Source organism: Thalassophryne amazonica, chromosome 4 (genome assembly GCF_902500255.1).
Source record: "Thalassophryne amazonica chromosome 4, fThaAma1.1, whole genome shotgun sequence".
Taxonomy (NCBI): domain Eukaryota; kingdom Metazoa; phylum Chordata; class Actinopteri; order Batrachoidiformes; family Batrachoididae; genus Thalassophryne; species Thalassophryne amazonica.
In genome coordinates, this window is record NC_047106.1 from 57,537,423 (window position 1) to 57,560,691 (window position 23,269).

General features: G+C 40.6%; 1 protein-coding gene across 4 annotated transcripts in view; it reads right to left on the reverse strand.

Moving 5' to 3' along the window:
* Positions 1-23,269, reverse strand: part of git1 (G protein-coupled receptor kinase interacting ArfGAP 1) — a 79,529-nt gene that overhangs the window by 6,559 nt on the left and 49,701 nt on the right. For 2 of the 4 annotated variants that reach the window (XM_034167934.1, XM_034167933.1), the window contains 3 exons: positions 17,023-17,367; positions 9,884-9,964; positions 1,307-1,383 (listed from right to left, as the gene is read on the reverse strand). In XM_034167934.1, coding sequence (XP_034023825.1) covers positions 1,307-1,383; positions 9,884-9,964; positions 17,023-17,367 — 503 coding nt within the window. Of the gene's footprint in view, positions 1-1,306; positions 1,384-9,883; positions 9,965-17,022; positions 17,368-20,203; positions 20,671-23,269 lie in introns of those variants that run through there. The other 2 variants (XM_034167935.1, XM_034167936.1) reach the window with 2 other exon arrangements.

Consider the following 23,269-nt stretch of genomic DNA (forward strand, 5'->3'; position numbering starts at 1 on the left):
TTAATTTTATTGGTTTGGAACCAAGATTTTGCTCATTTACCGGTGTGCTTGTGGTCACTGTCTTGTTGAAACACCCATTTCAAGGGCATGACCTCTTCAGCATAAGGCAACATGACCTCTTCAAGTATTTTGACATATTCAAACTGATCCATGATACCTGGTATGCGATATATAGGCCCAACACCACTGTAGGATAAACATGCCCATATCATGATGCTTGCACCGCCATGCTTCACTGTCTTCACTGTGAACTGTGGTTTGAATTCAGAGTTTGGGGGTCATCTCACAAACTGTCTGCAGCCCTTGGACCCAAAAAGAACAATTTTAATCTCATCAGTCCACAAAATATTCCTCCATTTCTCTTTAGGCCAGTTGATGTGTTCTTTGGCAAATTGTAACCTCTTCTGCACATGTCTTTTATTTAACAGAGGGACTTTGTGGGGGATTCTTGCAAATAAATTAGCTTCACACAGGTGTCTTCTAACTGTCACAGCACTTACAGGTAACTCCAGACTGTCTTTGATCATCCTGGAGCTGATCAATGGGTGAGCCTTTGCCATTCTGGTTATTCTTCTATCCATTTTGATGGTTGTTTTTCCGTTTTCTTCCACGCGTCTCTGGTTTTTTTGTCCATTTTAAAGCACTGGAGATCACTGTAAATGAACAGCCTATAATTTTTTGCACCTGTGTGTAAGATTTCCCCTCTCCAATCAACTTTTTAATCAAACTACGCTGTTCATCTGAACAATGTCTTGAACGTCCCATTTTCCTCAGGCTTTCAAAGAGAAAAGCATGTTCAACAGGTGCTGGCTTCATCCTTAAATAGGGGACACCTGATTCACACCTGTTTGTTCCACAAAACTGACAAACTCACTGACTGAATGCCACACTACTATTATTGTGAACACCCCCGCTCTACTTTTTTTTTTTTAACTAATAGCCCAATTTCATAGCCTTAAGAGTGTGCATATCATGAATGTTTGATCTTGTTGGATTTGTGAGAATCTACTGAATCTACTGGTACCTTGCTTCCCATGTAACAAGAAATATACTCAAAACCTGGATTAATCTTTTTAGTCACATAGCACTACTATTATTCTGAACACTACTGTACCAAGGCTTTTCCAAAGCCTAGGAATTTACTCAAAACAAATCAAATATTTAAAGACCATCAAATTTTTTTCCTCACCATTGTTAAATTTGACTTTAATGGGCATTTATGTCTTTGGAATTGAAGTTTTCATTCTCAAAGATACACAAAACAATCATTTAAACCTAAACACAGTGTCCCTGCAGTTTGTCTAACCTTTGTGAGATGTCGTATGTTTGTGTGTTGTCGTAGTCACTGTCTGTGCCGCTGCCATGCTTCTCTGCTTTAGGGACCTGGGAAGACAATGACGGCATGAACACACAATTATAATTACATTTATCAAAAACCTCCTCTGTCGTTCCATTACACAAAGGTTCAGCGACAGCGGCCTCAAAGCTACGGGTTGCCACACCCTCTCTCTGGCTCTCTGGAGAGACAGAAGGGGGACATGCAGAGGCACAGAGGCAGAGCGCAGGCCGGGTCATTGGACTATATCTCAGTGACTGCCAGAAGTCCAGATATTTGTACTCAACGACTGTGCACTTCTGTTACATATGTCACAAAAGAAAAAAGAAAAAAAAAAAGCCATTTCAGGCTTCAGGTTTGCTTACAGCAGGAGAGCAGCAGCATCTATAATACAATAGCCAAGTGGCCTGTGTGTGTGTGTGTGTGTGTATGCCTTCGATCACATCAAAACCTGGGAGTGCTGACATCTGCTGTTTGGTATGCTTATGCATTTTGAGTCAAGGATGAACACTGCGAAAACAGAATGTTGATAGGATTAATATTTTTGGAGAAATTACCTATTTTTTATAATGCAAATTGTATTGAGATTTTTGTTTTATAAAACACACAACAAATATATATGCCACACCGACCTTTTTAAATCTACTTTACAGTTAGCCAGTTGGTAAAAGCAGACCATGTACAATCATACTGATGCATTTTACATAGGAGGCTGTATGTCACTTTCTCATAAGATGCCAGTTTAACCATAGTTGTCAGCCATTCATCATAAGGAGGAGGGTTCTTTTTCATCCAGTGTCTTAATAGAATCCTTTTTGCTGTAGTCAGAGCCAGAACAAGCCACCTCGTATCAAAAAGTGAGAAGTGTGAGTCTGGGAGTTCTATTGTGGAGCCTAAAACTGCAAGTCTGGCAGTAATGTTAAACCTTGTTTTCAATACTTCGAAAATGACTTCCATAATGTTCTTCCACCAATCTTGAAGAGCAGGGCAGGTCCAGAGAATATGTGGGATAGATGCTCCCTCCTCATTACATCTTCAGCATATGTCTTTAGGAATCAAGTTCCAATTATGAAGTTGATGAGGGGTTCTATGCCACCTATGAATGATTTTTAATTGAATAAACTTGTTGCTCATTTCTTTATACATTGTTTAAATTTTGTAAACATGAGTGCCAGTCATTTTCAGATATGTCCAAGGCCAAGTCTTCAGTCCAGTGTTTTTTAACCTTTGATAATGGGTCGCCCAATTGAATAAGTAACATTTTGTATATGTTAGAAGTAATACCTTTGCCACTGGTCAACTTACAAAGCAAGATTTCCACAGAGCTGCCCGAAGGACAGCTGAGAGGGCTTCCCAGCCATTTGGACAATGAACTACGTAATTGGACATATCTCCAAAATTGACTGCGTGGCAAATTATACCTATCAACAACCTCATCAAACCTCAGATAGTTTTTGGTCTTGGCATCAAACAAATGGAATACAAAGGAGATTCCCACTTTATGCCACTGTGGCCAGTTAACTGATTTTCCCCCAATAAGAATTTTTTTTATTATTCCATAAAGGAGCTAGTGGTGACTTAAGAAAATCCCAGTGACCCGCTCTATGTAATTTAATCCAAACTGATTTGGCTGCTGTAATAATGCGATGATCTCTGTACATTCTTGTTTTGACACCAAATAAAGTCACCCATGGAGATTCACCTCCATTCACATCAGACTCCAGCTGAAACCAGGGAGGTGAAAAGTGTATTGCGTTTGATGCCTTCCACCACGTCATTGTTTATGCCTGTCTAAAAACAGAAGCACCTGCTTGTGGCAGAATGCGGAAAAGACAAAAAGCTCTCAATGAGTGCGTTGTGTGTAACTTTGATCACAACAAAACTGTGGCCAGCTGACAAGGATGAACACTGCCAAAATGGAACACTGATGGAACTAATATTTTTGGAGAAGCTAAAAATATTTTTGGAGAAGCTAACAAGACTGAACAATGGACATTGCTAACTACATTCTGGACTCGCATGTCATTTCAGCAGGGGGTGTTAATCATCAATCAATCAATTTTTCAATCAATTTTTTTATATAGCGCCAAATCACAACAAACAGTTGCCCCAAGGCGCTTTATATTGTAAGGCAAGGCCATACAATAATTATGTAAAACCCCAACGGTCAAAACGACCCCCTGTGAGCAAGCACTTGGCTACAGTGGGAAGGAAAAACTCCCTCTTAACAGGAAGAAACCTCCAGCAGAACCAGGCTCAGGGAGGGGCAGTCTTCTGCTGGGACTGGTTGGGGCTGAGGGAGAGAACCAGGAAAAAGACATGCTGTGGAGGGGAGCAGAGATCGATCACTAATGATTAAATGCAGATTGGTGCATACAGAGCAAAAAGAGAAAGAAACAGTGCATCATGGGAACCCCCCAGCAGTCTACGTCTATAGCAGCATAACTAAGGGATGGTTCAGGGTCACCTGATCCAGCCCTAACTATAAGCTTTAGCAAAAAGGAAAGTTTTAAGCCTAATCTTAAAAGTAGAGAGGGTGTCTGTCTCCCTGATCTGAATTGGGAGCTGGTTCAACAGGAGAGGGGCCTGAAAGCTGAAGGCTCTGCCTCCCATTCTACTCTTACAAACCCTAGGAACTACAAGTAAGCCTGCAGTCTGAGAGCGAAGCGCTCTATTGGGGTGATATGGTACTATGAGGTCCCTAAGATAAGATGGGACCTGATTATTCAAAACCTTATAAGTAAGAAGAAGAATTTTAAATTCTATTCTAGAATTAACAGGAAGCCAATGAAGAGAGGCCAATATGGGTGAGATATGCTCTCTCCTTCTAGTCCCCGTCAGTACTCTAGCTGCAGCATTTTGAATTAACTGAAGGCTTTTTAGGGAACTTTTAGGACAACCTGATAATAATGAATTACAATAGTCCAGCCTAGAGGAAATAAATGCATGAATTAGTTTTTCAGCATCACTCTGAGACAAGACCTTTCTGATTTTAGAGATATTGCGTAAATGCAAAAAAGCAGTCCTACATATTTGTTTAATATGCGCTTTGAATGACATATCCTGATCAAAAATGACTCCCAAGATTTCTCACAGTATTACTAGAGGTCAGGGTAATGCCATCCAGAGTAAGGATCTGGTTAGACACCATGTTTCTAAGATTTGTGGGGCCAAGTACAATAACTTCAGTTTTATCTGAGTTTAAAAGCAGGAAATTAGAGGTCATCCATGTCTTTATGTCTGTAAGACAATCCTGCAGTTTAGCTAATTGGTGTGTGTCCTCTGGCTTCATGGATAGATAAAGCTGGGTATCATCTGCGTAACAATGAAAATTTAAGCAATACCGTCTAATAATACTGCCTAAGGGAAGCATGTATAAAGTGAATAAAATTGGTCCTAGCACAGAACCTTGTGGAACTCCATAATTAACTTTAGTCTGTGAAGAAGATTCCCCATTTACATGAACAAATTGTAATCTATTAGACAAATATGATTCAAACCACCGCAGCGCAGTGCCTTTAATACCTATGGCATGCTCTAATCTCTGTAATACAATTTTATGGTCCACAGTATCAAAAGCAGCACTGAGGTCTAACAGAACAAGCACAGAGATGAGTCCACTGTCCGAGGCCATAAGAAGATCATTTGTAACCTTCACTAATGCTGTTTCTGTACTATGATGAATTCTAAAACCTGACTGAAACTCTTCAAATAGACCATTCCTCTGCAGATGATCAGTTAGCTGTTTTACAACTACCCTTTCAAGAATTTTTGAGAGAAAAAGAAGGTTGGAGATTGGCCTATAATTAGCTAAGATAGCTGGGTCAAGTGATGGCTTTTTAAGTAATGGTTTAATTACTGCCACCTTAAAAGCCTGTGGTACATAGCCAACTAACAAAGATAGATTGATCATATTTAAGATCGAAGCATTAAATAATGGTAGGGCTTCCTTGAGCAGCTTGGTAGGAATGGGGTCTAATAAACATGTTGATGGTTTGGATGAAGTAACTAATGAAAATAACTCAGACAGAACAATCGGAGAGAAAGAGTCTAACCAAATACCGGCATCACTGAAAGCAGCCAAAGATCCTTACATTAAAAACGTGAGTGCATGATTTTACTTAGTAAGTTCAATGTAAGTACACAATACAATTGTAAATATGTTAAAAATACATGGATGACACAAAAAAGTGAAAGCACATATTTCCATTGTGGCCCATTTAAAAGTCAAATGACAAAACAGAAGTAATAATAAAATAATAATAATAATAATAATAGTGTGTATATGGCAACAACCTAAACAATTTATAAATATATTAAGACAGTAAATTAACATTAAAAAAAATGACAATTATGAGGAAAGAAGGGGCTTGAGTTCCTCTTTTAAAATTGTTGAGGTCTAAGGTGCAAAAAGCATTCTGGACTCACAAATCATTCCAATTCATTATACAAGCATTTATTACCACCCTTGAAAAATATCAGCTACCTATTTTATAAACACTACTTAATGTAGAGCTCGTGGATCCCAACAGGCATCATGCTAGTTTATATAAGACTTTTATTGTGAAATGTCGACAGCACAAGCAGTTTTTCCCTGACTAAGCTTAGCATCACGTGACCATCTTTGGGCAGAACTGTGCTGGAAAACAACAAAACAGAAACCAAGAACCATCATTTCAGTCTTTAAAAGTAGGAAATTCCTAAACATTCAGCTTTTCATTGATGCAAGGCAAGATTTGCCTAAGGATTTTAAGCGAATTAGATTACCAGCAGTTATCAGCATGTATAAATGAGTATCATCAGCATAGCAATGAAATATAATCCCAAAATGCCGCAATATGAAGCCAAAGGGTGCTTGTGGCCAAGAGGCCTAAGACAGACACCTGTGGAACCATAAAATTTCATGTCACTAAGGCTAGCAGTGGTGGTGTTGTGTAAAAAAAAAAAAAAGTGAGAACGACTGGTCAGGTATGACGTCAACCATGCAAGGGCACTCCCAGTTAATCCCAAAATGATTCTCCAGCCGACTGAGTAAAAGAACATGGTGATTCACGGTATCAAACGCAGCACTAAGATCTAACAGCACCAGAACCGTAGTGGTGTCAGAATCCATTGCAAGCAGATGATCATTTACCAATTTAGTGAGAGTTGTCTCTGTGAAATGATATTTTCTAAAAGCAGACTGCAGTGGTTCAAAAAGATTATTCTCAGTAAGACAGTCCACGAGCTGCAGTGAAACCACTTTTTCCAGAATTTTAGAACAAAATGATAGATTTCTTATCGGCCTGTAGTTTTTCAATATACTAGGGTCAAGATTAGATTTCTTAAGTAATGGTTTAATCACTGCAGATTTGAAACATCCAGGAACAGATCCAGAAGTTAATGACAGATTAATCATTTCCAGCACAGTCGGCCCAAGAGTGGGCCACAGGTCCTTAAAGGACATGTCACACATTTTTAAACGTCCCATTTAGTAAGACAACACAAAAGTACTCATGATTGTAAGTCTCTCCAGACACGTGCTAATAATTAGTGATCGCTGATGTATTTTATTCCTCTCACTGAGCGTTCCGGAAAACGTCTCACTCGGCAATTCTTGGAGTGTGACACACATTTTAGAATGAACAGAAACATCCCGATTACTGAGACAGAGGGAAATGAACCTGCTCCATCCGAAAACGAAGCTTCTGACCTTTCGTTCGAAAGTGATGGCTCGGATTCACAGAGGATTTACAGACAGGAAATGACACACTTCACCTCGAAAGTTTTTAAGAGTGTTGGATTTTGGAAACTAAAGTGTGGTGACGTTGTTTGTGTGGATGCTAGTTTACTGAAGCTGTGTACATGGATGTGAGGACATCTCCATGACGCTGTTTTAACAGACTACCTAGGGAGATGGATTTGTTACACTGGAAAAAGTCAGAATATCTTATTTCCAGGAGTTAATGGACTTTATGTGCCACAATCGTGAGAGAACTAAAAGCCCAGCTGGAGCCAATGATCGCTTGTGTGTTGGGACTTTGATCGTGTGGAGTTTACATTTGGAAATAAATCTACAGCTGGATGAGTCTGGCATGTTCAGGATTTGACCCCTTTTGTGTTTTGTGGCAAGCTTTTTTATTATTATTATTATTATTATTATTATTATTGAGTGTGAATTTGGAGCTGGACTCCAAATTCTCTCATTGCCTCTCATCAGCTGCACTGTGCAGCTGATGAGAGGCTCCTGCCACTGTGAATGTCTCCACAATTACAAAAATTAATATAATTAATTGTGCACAAAGCTGATCCTGGAGCAAAGATTGTTATTGACACGCTGCGTTTGTAACTAATTGTCACAGGTGCACTCAAACTTCTCAAGGCTGCTGCTTTTACTGTGACTACATGAAAAAACGAGTCATCATGACATGACATCACATTTAAGTTTGGAATGAATCTGTGCTTCAGTTCTTAACGTTAGCAACTACATTCCATTGAAGGGCACCCTGGGACACTTCTAATAGGCACGTCACCTGTCGGAAACACCAGAGTACTCACAAGTACTTTGTTTTCAGACGTCTCCGTAGCTGTTTGCTGCGAATGCTGTATACTTTGAAACTGCTCACAGAAGTGCACAAAGTAATCCAGGTGGATCATCGGATGGTCACTAACAGCGTAAATCTAAACTGTTATGATTTCTGTGCGACATGTCCTTTAAAGTTTTGTTGGTATAGGACCAAATAAGCAGGTTGTGCTTTTAGTAGATGTTACAAGTTTTGCCAGCACACCTAGTGAGATACTATCAAGTTCTGTAAATCTAGATAATACCTCAGTGATGGCACCCACCTTGGGTCACAACTTGGGGCTCCAACGAGGGCGGTCGCATCTCCTCCACTCTCCCTTATCTCTGCTTTCTGCTTTAACCTTCACGTTCCTACTTCACCAGACTGTGAATTCCTCAAATTACACTGGATACTGGATCTATTGGATTTACCATGGAATTGATCAGCTGGTCTCTGAACGCTATTGATACTATTTTTTCTACAAGAAGGTCAGGACCGGGGGATCCTACCTGCCCAGATGGAATGTATCCTGCGGGCTATGTTCTCGACTCCTGGGGCTCTTGGCGTGTGGCATGCTTGGGGCCTTTCTCTGTTGAGGACGTCCAGGATTTATTCATTTTTAGTCTTATGGTAGCAGGGCTGGTACTTTTTGGCTTTTGTGCTGCCCTGATCTACCGGAAAATTGGCAAGACGGTGGCATCAAGAACCACAGCCCCTCGTTTGTCTGTCATGATTAACGAGGTTGGCAAGGCAGTGCATTCTCAGACTGCGATGACTCTTGAACTCAGACGCAAATTGGATGACATCTTGGAGCAGATGCGTGCCTTGCAGTTGAAGTTGAAGGTTTCGGAGGCCGGTGAATATTCCTAATTCATAACTAGGATTTGGTTGTTCAAGTGGAACTGTTAAAAGTGTTTTTCACTGCTCAACCACAACACTCCAGGCTTATCAAGCCTGAAGGACAAACTGCCCACTGTTTTCCTCCAGAGGAATTTATTCAGGCTTTGGTGAGATTATTCGGCTCCTTTCTTATCTCAACCCACAAAGACAATAAACTGACAGACTTACACATGGACAAAGACTGACGCATGCTCCATTTTTCCCTTCACCTCCCTTCCTGCCGCCCCATCACACACCCCATCCCGGCCACCGCTCACGCCACCCCTTTCCCCTGCGGGGGCTGCGCGGTTTTTAGCTGCAGCAGGTCCCCCCAAGCTAGCGGTGGCGCGACTCCAGTTGCAGCGACTACCACACACTCATATCGCCTCAATTTGGAAAACGGTCTGTTTCAAGTTTAGTGCACATAAACAATGTCAAATGTATATGTGTTGTCTTAATTCTGATGTGTGCCATTATTACAGTAAACAAGTAATAATTGTGGATTAATTGCCGTTTGTCTGTGGAAATGTGAGTGTGGATGTAATCTCGTTGTTGTTGCACTTGCAGTGACAATGATAATAAAGCTATCCATCCATCTAAATGTGTACGCAATGTCAAGTAGACAGAATTATTTTGAGAACAGAAACTATGATGTTGACCTAAACCAGTTAATTTATTGAGCATTCCTTGCAGTCTTTGATCTTTTCTTAGTTTAGTATACATTTTATTTTATATGCAGATGCGATTACCTACAAAAAACCAAACCAAATTATTCTAGATTGTGTCATTCTTTTCAGAGAGATATTCAAATTATGTGTGAAAATTCCTGTTTTTCTCCCCACATCACATATCGCAGTGGAAAAAATGTCAGTTTTTTCCAATGACATGCAGCCCCAGAACTGTAGGATGTTTAACATGGTACACAACCACATGCAACTGTAAAACATAGATAAACTTTAGTTCACTAAATATGACCCCATTAAATGAAGGGACTGCAAATGTGTAAATGTGGACACTTTAAGGTTTACAAACATATGAGTGGACCCAGAATTTACAATTCCTGAACAAATGGAGTCCTAGTCCTTGTCTCAAATGAAAAAGTAAAAAAAAAGAAATGATGACTCACCATGTACCTGCCCATCTCTGTGGATCCAGAGAGATGTTGGCCCCCATATAGTGCTGCACCCCCCGTACCACCCTTCCTTACCTGTAAACATGAGACAGAGTGACAGACAGAAGTAAAGAAAAAGAAGTGCATAGAAAAAAGAAGTTGGACAAAAATGAAATGAAGACATGAGAAAAAGAAAACATTTTTAAAAATTAGCAGAGAAACCAGACAAATGATCAGCTCGCCCATTATCCTGTCAAAGTGGAGCTTTGGTCTCTGTCAACCGCTTACATACGGTGAGTTACTCTAACCTATGTTGTACACTAACACAACAAAGCAGCTACAAAATGACTACACACATACATCAGTACCAGTATGCATAATAAAGAGAGATCATCCATGTGTGAAGATGAAACTGGAAAACAGAATGCTTACATCCAGAGGATGCACAGCTGTGCTGCAGTGAGCAATGGACAGACAGGTGACAAGACAGACAGGTAAATGTGAGACAGATGGGGACTCAGACAATGGACGATTGTTCACATGTGCCTCTGTAGAAAAGCTGAGCACAGAGGCAAGTGATTTCCAATAATTATCTATAGTTCCAATAATTATCTATAAAATTAAATTAATCACCACTGAATAAATACTGCTGGATGCTGCAACTGAATGTGTTGTATGGTTAAAATGCTCTTATCCCTGTGAATTATGGATGTGTGCACAGGTACAACTTTATGTGTGTGTCCACCAGCAGGAGAGGATCAGAGAAGGGAGAAGTCACTGGAGGTTAAAAGGATTAAAGCACAGAGTGGCATAAAACATTTGTAAACCATAGGGTATGTTTATGGATTTTTATTTATTTTTTATAAATTAAAAATTCAGGCTTCTCTATTAAGAAATTTCTGAAATTATGCCCTTTAAATTAACAGTGAAAACACCATGTTTTCCTTTGTGTTATTTATTTATTTTTAATTAGTGTGGAAGTTAATCCATTGCAAATTAAAGTACGGTTGGTACAGGAAAGTTTAACTACAGCATAAATCAAAGCCAAAATAATGTAATCCATAAGTATTGACACATTTATTATAATGACAATAAATCAGTATTACAGCAAATATTCTTTTGTCAAGCCGAGGGATGGAATTTACATCCATCATTAAGAAATATAAATGGTATCATACTGTATGGCTAAGCTATTTGGAATAGACCGTTGTCAAAAGTGAGTGACTGTGCAAAAAGCAGTGAGTGAGAAAAGCCATGGCAACTCAGAAGTGGTTGGTTATAATTTCTCTGGTTGTGTCTGGAGACACTGCATCAGGCAACTTTTGTTTGCTGCAGCTTCATAGTGAACTGGGTGGGCAGGAGACCAACGTCATAGTCACCACTGGTCCAACAGTTCACCATCTTGGAACCATCTTTTCTTCTTCAATACGCCAAGGAAAAATAACAGGCAAATTATTTTAAAATAATGCCAGATATTCATTAATTTGAGATCAATCAACATGTTGGCACACCACAGAATAAGGTAGTCATGGAAATGATTCAACTGAAACAGCGGCCTTTTGGACTGCCAACTCGTTTAAGTTCTACCAATCATTAATTAACACAAACACATACCTTTAAACATAAATAATTGTTTAAAAAATAGATTTTTTAAAGTACATATCTCTGGTAAATAAAATGTCAAATGAGATGACTATTCTAAATAAATAAATAATTACAAATATATCAATGCATTGTGCCTTATTTTAGGTGCCATATGCCCTGAGAAATTAAGTCAAACATGGGGAAATGATCTTGATTTCATCTGTCACTGACTCAGAAATGTTTGCCTGTGGAAAAAGTTGCTTTCACTTACATCATGTGATGGACCACGCCCTTGGAGACAGTTAATGAAATAAATGGGAAAACCAGAACTTTTTTGCTCCTCAAAATCTGTTTTATCTTTTTTTTTCTTCAGGCTTTGATGGTGAATATGCCAAAATGATGAACAGGTGTGTTTTGGGAGGGACTATCATAACCAGTCATGGTGTTTATTAGTTGTACAGTTTTCCCACAAACAACATTTTTGAGGGAGAAGTGTAAGTGTTTTGTACATGCCTCCTGTAAAGAGTAATGCAGCCGAGCACAGCATAACAAATGTACTTCAAAATCTACTGGAAGACGGAGTTGCAAAGAAAGAAAGTATCCACTGCTACAGATTTAATGTGAGACCCCCCAGCTGTTTAACTGTGTTACCTGCTTGCTGGATCAGTGACTGAACGGCCAAAGACAGATGGAAGCAGCGACGATCGGATCTTTACTGATTGTCATGTACCTTACTGAATTTTCATGTGTTTGTATAATTTGGATTTTTTTTTTAAATAAGAGGACGACACTGGAACCGAAGCAGCAGCAATATTTTAAATGGCTGCTGTGTGTGAACACAGCTAGATGCTTCTCTCAGCGCATCCAGAAAGTATTCACAGCGCTTCACTTTTTCCACATTTTGTTATGTTGCAGCCTTATTCCCCCCTTAAAATTCTACTCACAACATCACATAATGACAATATGGAAAAAGGGTTTTTTTTGGGTTTTTTTGCAAATTAGTAAAAAGAAGAAACAAATAAGTCACACGTACTTAAATATTCACACCCTTTGCACAATACTTTGTTGATGCACCTTTGGCAGTTACTACAGTCTCAGGTCTTCTTGAATATGATGCCACAATCTTGGCACACCTATCTTTGAGTATTTTTTCCCCATTCCTCTTGGCAGCACCTCTCAAGCTCCATCAGGCTGGATGGGTAGGGTCGGTGCACAGCCATTTACAGATCTCTCCAGAGATGTTCAATCGGATTCAGGTCTGGGTTCTGGCTGGGCCACTCAAAGACATTCACAGAGTTGTCCTGAAGCCACTCCTTTGATATCTTGGCTGTGTGCTTTCTGTCAGACCACAGAATTTTCTTTCTCATAGTCTGAGAGTCTTTCAAGTGCTGCCGCCACCATGCTTCACTGCAGGGATGGTGCCTGGCTTCCTCCAAGCATGACACCTGGCATTCACACCAAAGACTTCAATCTTTGTCTCACCCGAGAATTTTGTTTCTCATGGTCTGAGAGTCCCTCAGGTGCCTTTTGGCAAACTCCAGGTGGGCTGCCATGTTCCATTTACTAAGGAGTAGCTTCCACCTGGCCACTCTACCATACAGGCCTGATTGGTGGACTGCTGCAGAGATGGTTGTCCTTCTGGAAGGTTCTCCTCTCTCCACAGAGGAATGCTGGAGTTCTGACAGAGTGACCATCGGGTTGTTGGTCACTTCCTTGACTAAGGCTCTTCTCCCCCAATCGCTCAGTTTAGAGGGGTGGTTAGTTCTAGGAAGAGTCCTGGTGGATCCAAATTACTTCTATTTACGGATGCGAGGCCACTGTGCTCAATGCAACCTTCAAAGCAGCAGGAATGTTTCTGTACCCTTTCCCAGATTTATGGCTCAAGACAATCCTGTCTTGGATGTCTACAGACAATTACTTTGACTTCATGCTTCGTTTGTGCTCCAACATGCACTGTCAACTGTGGGACTTTTTATGTAGACAGGTGTGTGCCTTTCCAAATCTTGTCCAATCAACTGAATTTACCACAGGTGGACTCCAATTATACTAGGGGAGCTACGACCACTACCTTTGCACCCCCCAGGACTAAACCAAACTAACTTTTTTAGGTTCCTTAGATGACTCCAAAACACAATCAGGATGTTCCCAAAAATAAAAACTGGCCTCAAGCCAGTTATCCAAGATGGCTTCCAAGATGGCCAACAAAATAGGGTTTTTTCACTAAAACACCAATGACTTCTGTCATTATTAAGTCTATTGTTTGTTCTTACTATGTATTTTAATGATAAGGGTCTATTGGAGGCCATTTTGCACACCATTTTCAATCTTAAACCCATGAATGAATTTAGTTTACGCACAAATGAGTTTGTTGTGACCTGCAATGGTCTTCCCATTGAATCTCTGTGATATTTAAGTTGTTTATATGTTGTGTAAAAGTGTTTTAGTGAGAAAAAAAAACAACAACCCTATTTTGGTGGCCATCTTGGATAACTGGCTTGAGGCCAGTTTTTATTTTTTGGAACATCCTGATTGTGTTTTGGAGTCATCTAAGGAACCTAAAACCGTTGGTTTGGTTTAGTCCTGGGGGGAGGTGCAAAGGTAGTGGGTGTAGCTCCCCTAGTATTAAGCTGTAGGAACATCTCAAGCATGATCAGTGGAAACAGGAGGCACCTAAGCTGAATTTTGGCCTTCATGACAAAGGCTGTGAATATTTATGTACATGTGAAGTTAAGTTTTATTTTCTTAATATATTTGCAAAAATTAAAAAAAAAACAAAAAAAAAAAAAACTTTTTTCACATTGTCATTATATGGTATTGTGTGTTTTTGAGGACAAAAATGAAATTCAACCATTTTGAACTAAGGTTGTAACATAAAATGTGGAAAAACTGAAGTGCTGTGAATACTTTCTGGATGCACTGTACACATTTATTACTTTGTGCTTTTCGGTCTTATTTAAATGCATTTGATGTGGGACTTTTCTGAATTCAAAAAAGCAACCCAGACTGACATACTGTCATACGAGCAGGAAACTAAGTGGAGCGGCGTGACTTTCAGCTAGCTAAAAGTCGGTCCACAAAGTTACGTAATGATTATGGATGCAATGACTATTAATCTGTTGTGCATTTTTCTGATGAACTCTAGCTTATTTTAGCGTTATCAACTACACTCAACAAAAATATAAACGCAACACTTTTGGTTTTGCTCCCATTTTGTATGAGATGAACTCAAAGATCTAAAACTTTTTCCACATACACAATATCACCATTTCCCTCAAATATTGTTCACAAACCAGTCTAAATCTGTGATAGTGAGCACTTCTCCTTTGCTGAGATAATCCATCCCACCTCACAGGTGTGCCATATCAAGATGCTGATTAGACACCATGGTTAGTGCACAGTTGTGCCTTAGACTGTCCACAATAAAAGGCCACTCTGAAAGGTGCAGTTTTGCTTTACTGGGGGGGATACCAGTCAGTATCTGGTGTGACCACCATTTGCCTCATGCAGTGCAACACATCTCCTTCGCATAGAGTTGATCATTGTTGTCAATTGTGGCCTGTGGAATGTTGGTCCACTCCTCTTCAATGGCTGTGCGAAGTTGCTGGATATTGGCAGGAACTGGTACACACTGTCGTATACGCCGGTCCAGAGCATCCCAAACATGCTCAATGGGTGACATGTCCGGTGAGTATGCCGGCCATGCAAGAACTGGGACATTTTCAGCTTCCAAGAATTGTGTACAGATCCTTGCAACATGCATTATCCTGCTGCAACATGAGGTGATGTTCGTGGATGTACAGTATGGCACAACAATGGGCCTCAGGATCTCGTCACGGTATCTCTGTGCATTCAAAATGCCATCAATAAAATGCACCTGTGTTCTTCATCCATAACAGACGCCTGCCCATACCATAACCCCACCGCCACCATGGGCCACTCGATCCACAACATTGACATGAGAAAACCGCTCACCCACACGATGCCACACACGCTGTTTGCCATCTGCCCTGAACAGTGTGAACCGGGATTCATCCGTGAAGAGAACACCTCTCCAACGTGCCAAACGCCAGTGAATGTGAGCATTTGCCCACTCAAGTCGGTTACGACGACGAACTGGAGTCAGGTCGAGTCCCCGATGAGGACGACGAGCATGCAGATGAGCTTCCCTGAGATGGTTTCTTACAGTTTGTGCAGAAATTCTTTGGTTATGCAAACCGATTGTTTCAGCAGCTGTCCGAGTGGCTGGTCTCAGACAATCTTGGAGGTGAACATGCTGGATGTGGAGGTCCTGGGCTGGTGTGGTTACACGTGGTCTGCGATTGTGAGGCTGGTTGGATGTACTGCCAAATTCTCTGAAACGCCTTTGGAGATGGCTTATGGTAGAGAAATGAACATTCAATACACGAGCAACAGCTCTGGTTGACATTCCTGCTGTCAGCATGCCAATTGCATGCTCCCTCAAATCTTGCGACATCTGTGGCATTGTGCTGTGTGATAAAACTGCACCTTTCAGAGTGGCGATATTGTGTATGTGGAAAAAGTTTTAGATCTTTGAGTTCATCTCATACAAAATGGGAGCAAAACCAAAAGTGTTGCGTTTATATTTTTGTTGAGTATATATCAGTGCCTGCACAAGTTAAAGACTTGGAAGAAATGATTTACAAACTGGTATATAATTATTTAAAAGATACCACTGACTGGAGTGAGAGATGCATTTTAAGATTATCGCCTAAATTTTAGCTTTGAATGAGCAGATTTGAAAATGAGAACAGTAAAGGTTAACCTTTTGCTGAAAAAAAAAAAAAAAAAAAAAAAAAAAAAACACGAAAGATAATTTATGAAGCGATCAAAAAGCGATCATCAAGCGTCTAAAGAAAACTGCGTGCACAAATAATATATTTCAAGATATTTCTTTGATTAAGTTTATCCAATTACTGATATATCCTCTGAGAATGCAGAGCCTGTGCATAAAAATGGCTGTAATTCTTACATGAATTAAAGCTTCACAAGTTCACCTCATCTCATTTCAATTCCATTGTGATGGTGTTGAGAGGTAAATTTACAAAAATCTTGTCACTATCCAAATGTTTATGGCTCTGACTGTACTTATGCATTCCATTATTTTGGCTTTGATAATTGACATTTGATATTTTCCTTGAAATCTGACGTCATTCAAAAACCTTAGAATATGTAAACACCCAAGAGTGTACAAATTTTTCATGTCACCCCAAAAAAGTCAAAGTGCAGAGCAGCACAGGCATCACCTGACAATCGAAAAGATAACAATCCCTACATAGTTTCTTCTGTTTTCGGTTCTAGTTGTGCATTTTTCCCTCAATGCTGTTAAATACAAAGTCCAAAATTCAATAGTTTCTAGCCACTTCCATGTCTGAAAAAGAATCATGCACATTTGGACCTTTCATCAAAAAAAGATGAGGGAGTGAGATGCAAAGGAAGAGTGAAACAAAGATCAGGATTGGACGACCATCCATCAATCAGGCCAAAAACAGCCAATTAGCATTAAAAAGAGAAAGGCGAAGACTGAAAGGAAATGGAGGGTCATAACTTACACTGGGTGTGTTGAGGGGCTGCAGGCGGGCTGCCAAGGAGTCCAGGGCTGGGGGACCATGGGCTGTTGGGCCGGGAGCTGCCCCTGGCTCATACATTGAAAATGCTTGGCGGTCCCTACGATGTGAATGGGGGGCACTTGAGGGCACTGAGAATCCAGGGGACTCTGAGCCTTGCCCAAACCCACTCAGACTTCCCCCTACTGCAATTCCTCCTCTCGCCCCGCCCACTGGCCTATGGCCTCCTCCCCCTGCTCCTCCACCAGGCCCCCCGACCCCGTGGCCGACAGCCCCTCCAGCCTGCTGGCCTCCTCGCAGTGCACTGTTCTCTGTCTGCATCCGTGTGATCTACAGCAGAGGAGGAAAAGGGGCAAAGGGGGTATGAGAGGATGGAGGAAGGGACATGGGAGGTTGGAGGGAAGGGGGAGGGTGTCAACTAAATGGTCAGACACAAGCATCCACAATCACAGGTACAGTAAAACGTCATGTAAGTATTGGAGAGGGACAGCTTGCATGATAAACAGTCCAATGGCTGACATGTTGAAATTAGACCTTCTTGGGGCATAGAAGGCTTCATACCTGTACTGCGTGCCGTGTATGTACTGTTTTTTTCCAGAGTATAAGTCACAGGGCTTGTTTGTTTGATTGTTTTACTAGTATGGGAAGTCTTGTGACTTGTATTCCAAAGTCACATGTGAAAAAAAATACTGCATTATAAACTATAGCCACCAGATGGCACCAGCTACATACTTGATGAGCTGCTCCTGCATAGTGAATGAGGTACTGTGATTCATATTCCGGAGCAGGAGAAATCAATGAAGAAGCAAAAGAAGCTCTGACTGAGAAGTATGTTCTTTGTCTTAAGAGCATTAGTACATTCAATGAATCATGCTCTCCTCCTAAAAGACTACATTCTAGAATCAAATGAGAGAACATAGCTTTTATGTGACTTGACTCAACACTTTTATAGACTGTGTGTGAAACAAGCACAGCAACTGCAACTCAGCTAAGTATTTTACAAATGTTCCACAAAATAATTGTCAAATGTTTACCTCATGTATGTTCATCTTTTCAAAAGAAGCAGTTTACTCATGTTCTATTGTTGGTACAATAACAATGAGCTCATTAGCTCTTCCTGACTAATGCAGTGTTATAAATACATCATGCAGTGACTTTTCAAACATTTATTTATAATGAATGTTCACCTAACAAATGATTATTTGTTCAGTGGCCAAAAGAAGCCGTTTATTTGCATTTGGTGCATGGTGCAATAACATTAATTGGCTTGTTAGCTTCTGCTGGTGAACTCAGTATTTGTATTATAAATAATTAATGTCCTGATTAAACTAATTTTGCTTCTTGCTGCATGAAGTGCCGACACATTTCAAAAACAGACAGATGCAACTTGTACTCCGGTGTGACTTATAGTCAGGAAAATATGGTAGTATGTTTGGAGGTTCAATAAGTGACTTGCACTTAAAGTATTCCTGATTACTGGGAAACTACAATATAACAGATTATAATGCTCATGTTATTTGTCACACAACACCTAGTCTACAGTGAGGAAAATAAGTATTTGAACACCCTGCGATTTTGCAAGTTCTTCCACTTAGAAATCATAGAGGGATCTGAAATTTTCATCTTAGGTGCATGTCCACTGTCAGAGACATAATCTAAAAAAAAAAAAAAAAAAAAAAAAAAAAAAAAATCCGGAAATCACAATGTATGATTTTTTAAAATAATTTATTTGTATGTTACTGCTGCAAATAAGTATTTGATCCCCTACCAACCAGCAAGAATTCTGGCTCACACAGACCTGTTTTTTTTCTTTAAGAAGCCCTCTTATTCTGCACTCTTTACCTCTATTAATGGCACCTGTTTGAACTTGTTACCTGTATAAAAGACACCTGTCCACCATAGCCAAGACCAAAGAGCTGTCTAAGGACACCAGGGACAAAACTGTAGACCTGCACAAGGCTGGGATGGACTACAGGACAACAGGCAAGCAGCTTGGTAGAAGACAACAACTGTTATGATCATTTATTAGAAAGTGGAAGAAACACAAGATGACTGTCAATCTCCCTCGGTCTAGGATTCCATGCAAGATCTCACTTTGTGGGGTAAGAGCTACACAGGAGGACCTGGTCAATGACCTGAAAAGAGCTGGGACCACAGTCACAAAGATTACATGAGTAACACATGATGCTGTCATGGTTTAAAATCCTGCAGGGCAGCAAGGTCCCCCTGCTCAAGCCAGCACATGTCCAGGCCCATTTGAAGTTCACCAGTGACCATCTGGATGATCCAGAGGAGGCATGGGAGAAGGTCATGTGGTCAGATGAGACCAGAATAGAGCTTTTTGGAATCAACTCCACTTACCATGTTTAGAGGATGAGAACAACCCCAAAAAAACAATCCCAACCGTGAAGCATGGGGGGTGGAAACATCACACTCTGGGGGTGCTCTTCTGCAAAGGAGACAGGACGACTGCACGGTATGGAAGGGAGGATGGATGGGGTTATGTATTGCGAGATTTTGGCAAACAACCTCCTTCCCTCAGTAAGAGCATTGAAGATGGGTCATGGCTGGGTCTTCCAGCATGACAATGACCCCAAACACACAGCCAGGGCAACTAAGGAGGGGCTCTGTAAGAAGCATTTCAAGGTCTTGGAGTGGCCTGGCCAGTCTCCAGACCTGAACTCAATAGAAAATCTTTGGAGAGAGCTGAAACTCCAAACCTGAAAGATTTGGAGAAGATCTGTATGGAGGAGTGGACCAAAATCCCTGCTGCAGTGTGTGAAAACCTGGTGAAAAACTACAGGAAATGTCTGACCTCTGTAATTGCAAACAAAGTTTACTGTACCAAATATTAACATTGATTTTCCCAGGTGCTGAAATACTTATCTGCAGCAGTAACATACAAATAAATTATTATTAAAAAAAAAAAAAAATCATACATTGTGATTTCCAGATTTTTTTTTTTTTTTTAGATTATGTCTCTCACAGTGGACATGCACCTAAGATGAAAATTTCAGACCCCTCCATGATTTCTAAGTGGGAGAACTTGCAAAAATCGCAGGGTGTTTACTTATTTTCCTCACTGTATGTGCATGTGTGTAAACATGCATTTATTTCAACTGAACACAAACATATGAATGAATCAGTTGAGTGAGCCAAAACTAACAACCACTCATGAACGCGAATTAATTATGATGACTCAAACATAAAATGGAACAATGATGAACAACAGATAAACATTAAATGACTGTTAAGTAAATTCTGATCCTTAAATCTAAGAAAACCAGTCCGTATGTATTAAGACTATGTTACAAATGTTACAGGGGTGAACCTTTTTCCCCAGCATGTGGCACCGATCTGATATTTTTGACATAATAGTGTATAAACAAGAACAACAACAAAAACAGTTCAATCCTTCACCCCTAATGTCATCAGCAGGAAAATTGTGTTTCACTGATGCATCACCCTCTTTCTCCACACCACCATCTGGAATATCATTTGATCATTTGATCTACCAGTTGTGGTCAGATGTTTACATACACTCATGGGCATGAATGTCATGAAAGGTTTGGGCTTTGAATGATGTCTTCGAACTGTTCTTTTGTCAGGATTGAATGACTGCTCAGCATACATCTTGAATGACATAAAAAAACGGGGTACAAAATCTTGAATTAATTTTATACCTCTTCTATGCCTTAACTTCATCTCTGTGACTATCCCAACTCTTTATCATCAACATCTTCCTTCTTATACTTTTGTGTATTTCCACACTCAACCACCAAGTCTTCTAATCTTCCATCCTCTGCCCAGATGCATCTTAATGCCTAGTTCACACGGCAAAATTTTAAAATTGTCGGTAGGTTTTCAATACCTAAGAGCCCCCCCATGGCAAGTATTTTAAATAAAATAAAATAAAATAGATAAATAAATGGTAAATGGACTGCATTTATATAGTGCTTTTCCATCTGCATCAGACGCTCAAAGCACTTTACAATTATGCCTCACATTCACCCCGATGTCAGGGTGCTGCCATACAAGGTGCTCACTACACACCGGGAGCAGTGGGGGATTAAAGGCCTTGCCCAAGGGCCCTTGGTGATTTTCCAGTCAGTTGGGGATTTGAACCCATGATCTTCTAGACTCAAGCCCAACACCTTAACCACTAGACCATCACCTCCCCCAATTAAAAAAAATCATAGATATAAAAGCTTGGTTGTACAGTGTGTGATGTGCAGCCACATGGTAAAGACAACACACGACACACAAACAGATTTCACTCACAAACATTCCCAGGTCAGACGGGAATCTCACAAAACCTCTCAAGATCAAACACAACTTCGGAGTAAACAAACATGGATGAGGAAGAAGCAATGGCAATAACTTTGTGGGCAATTTCTAACTGAGAAAAACAATACAAAAAGAAAAAGAAAAGGCCTTGGTTAAATGACTTTCTGGTGCGTCATGACAGCTGTTTTGAATTTGGATTCCCTTCCGTGCTTCTGTCACCTCGCTTTCTGATTGCCTACACATCACATTCAACAGGCTGCGTGCTCATTTGTGCTCAGGGCACAACCCACACGCTGGGATATTGGGCCAAGACAATCCAACATGTTGAATATTCACCATTTCAGGTCTGCGCGGTCCTGAAGTCCTTCCAAGTAGACTACAGCACTCTTAACACACCACACACAGCAGGAATATCTGATAAGATCATCTTTAGAGCCAGCATGATAGTCGGGACGCCCTTAGGAATGTCGGAACGGGAAGATTGGGTAAGAAATCGGCATAATCTTTCCATGTGAACCAGGCATAAGTACCTTCACAGCTGTCTCCCTCACCCCTTCTGTAGTTGCTCAGGTGATCTTTTCAATGCCCACCATCTGTGCATGTGCATTTCATATAGCAGCCTTGGTCCCTCACCATCTAACCCATGTTTCAGTCTTTTTCTTCCACTCCAAAGTCATGGTACAACCCTGTGTTCAATGCTGCTGAGCTACACTCTCCCCTTCCACAATCTCCTCTCTCTTTCAGGTTGCTTCTCCTGCATTGGATGTAGTCAACCTGTGTGCACCTTCCTCCACTCGTGTCACCTTGTACTCCTCATTCCTTTTGAAAAGGCTTAACATTTTGGCATGACATCTGAGGCATTTGTTTAAATTCAGACTTACCACATTTTTCGGAGTATAAGATCCTGCTACTTATACTCTGGTGTGACTTATATACCAAAAACTCACAAATTTGTTACTAATTACTATTATTAGTAACAAACTCACAAGTTTCTTACTAGTAATAGTAATTCTAATAACTATTTATATAGAACTTTCCCAAGAATCAAAGCACTAAACAAAATAAACTCTAAAAAAAAAGTGCCAAGAATATAAAATACACTACAACAATGCAAAAAAATCCCAAATTAAAGAGCCCATAACACAGAAAAAGGTGCGACTTATAGCCCGGTGCAACATATACGAGGTCTATTAGAAAAGTATCCGACCTTATTATTTTTTTCAAAAACCATATGGATTTGAATCACGTGTGATTGCGTCAGCCAAGCTTGAACCCTCGTGAGTATGCGTGAGTTTTTTCACGCCTGTCGGTTGCGTCATTCGCCTGTGAGCAGGCTTTGGGTGAGGAGTGGTCCACCCCTCTCGTCGTTTTTTTTTTTTCATTGTTTAGGAATGGCTCAGACTGCCGCTTTGCTTGATCAAATTTTTTTCAGAAACTGTGAGGGACATCAAAGTGGACACCATTCGAGAAATTCAGATGGTTTTTGGTGAAAATTTTATGGGCTTCAAAGAGATTACGGAGTGTTACTGTCGCTTTAAGGACGGCCCAGAGCGACTGGTGGTGCGCCGCGTTCCGAAGCCGCCATCGACAGGCTGAGCGACAATTTCATTTCTAAACGGATGGCTGTCTGGATCCGTGACCATCGTGTGCCATTTCTCTGGTTATCACAAGAGCTGGACATCAACCATTTTCCGGCAGATTTCACTTTTAACAAAAGATTTTGTCATGGAAAGTCATGGAGGCTTCGCGCGTCACGATGGATTCGCTACTGGAGCGAGACAAAACCACCTCCATTTTGGTCTCACAGGACGGCTTTGAGATGGCGTTCAGACAGCTGTCGGTGGTTTTTCCATCGAGTGATTATCCGAGAAATTGTGGATGTGCCTGGACATGCCAGAACATGTCCTGTGAGGCTTCATCACGGCATTGCTTTGCGCCATGCGGC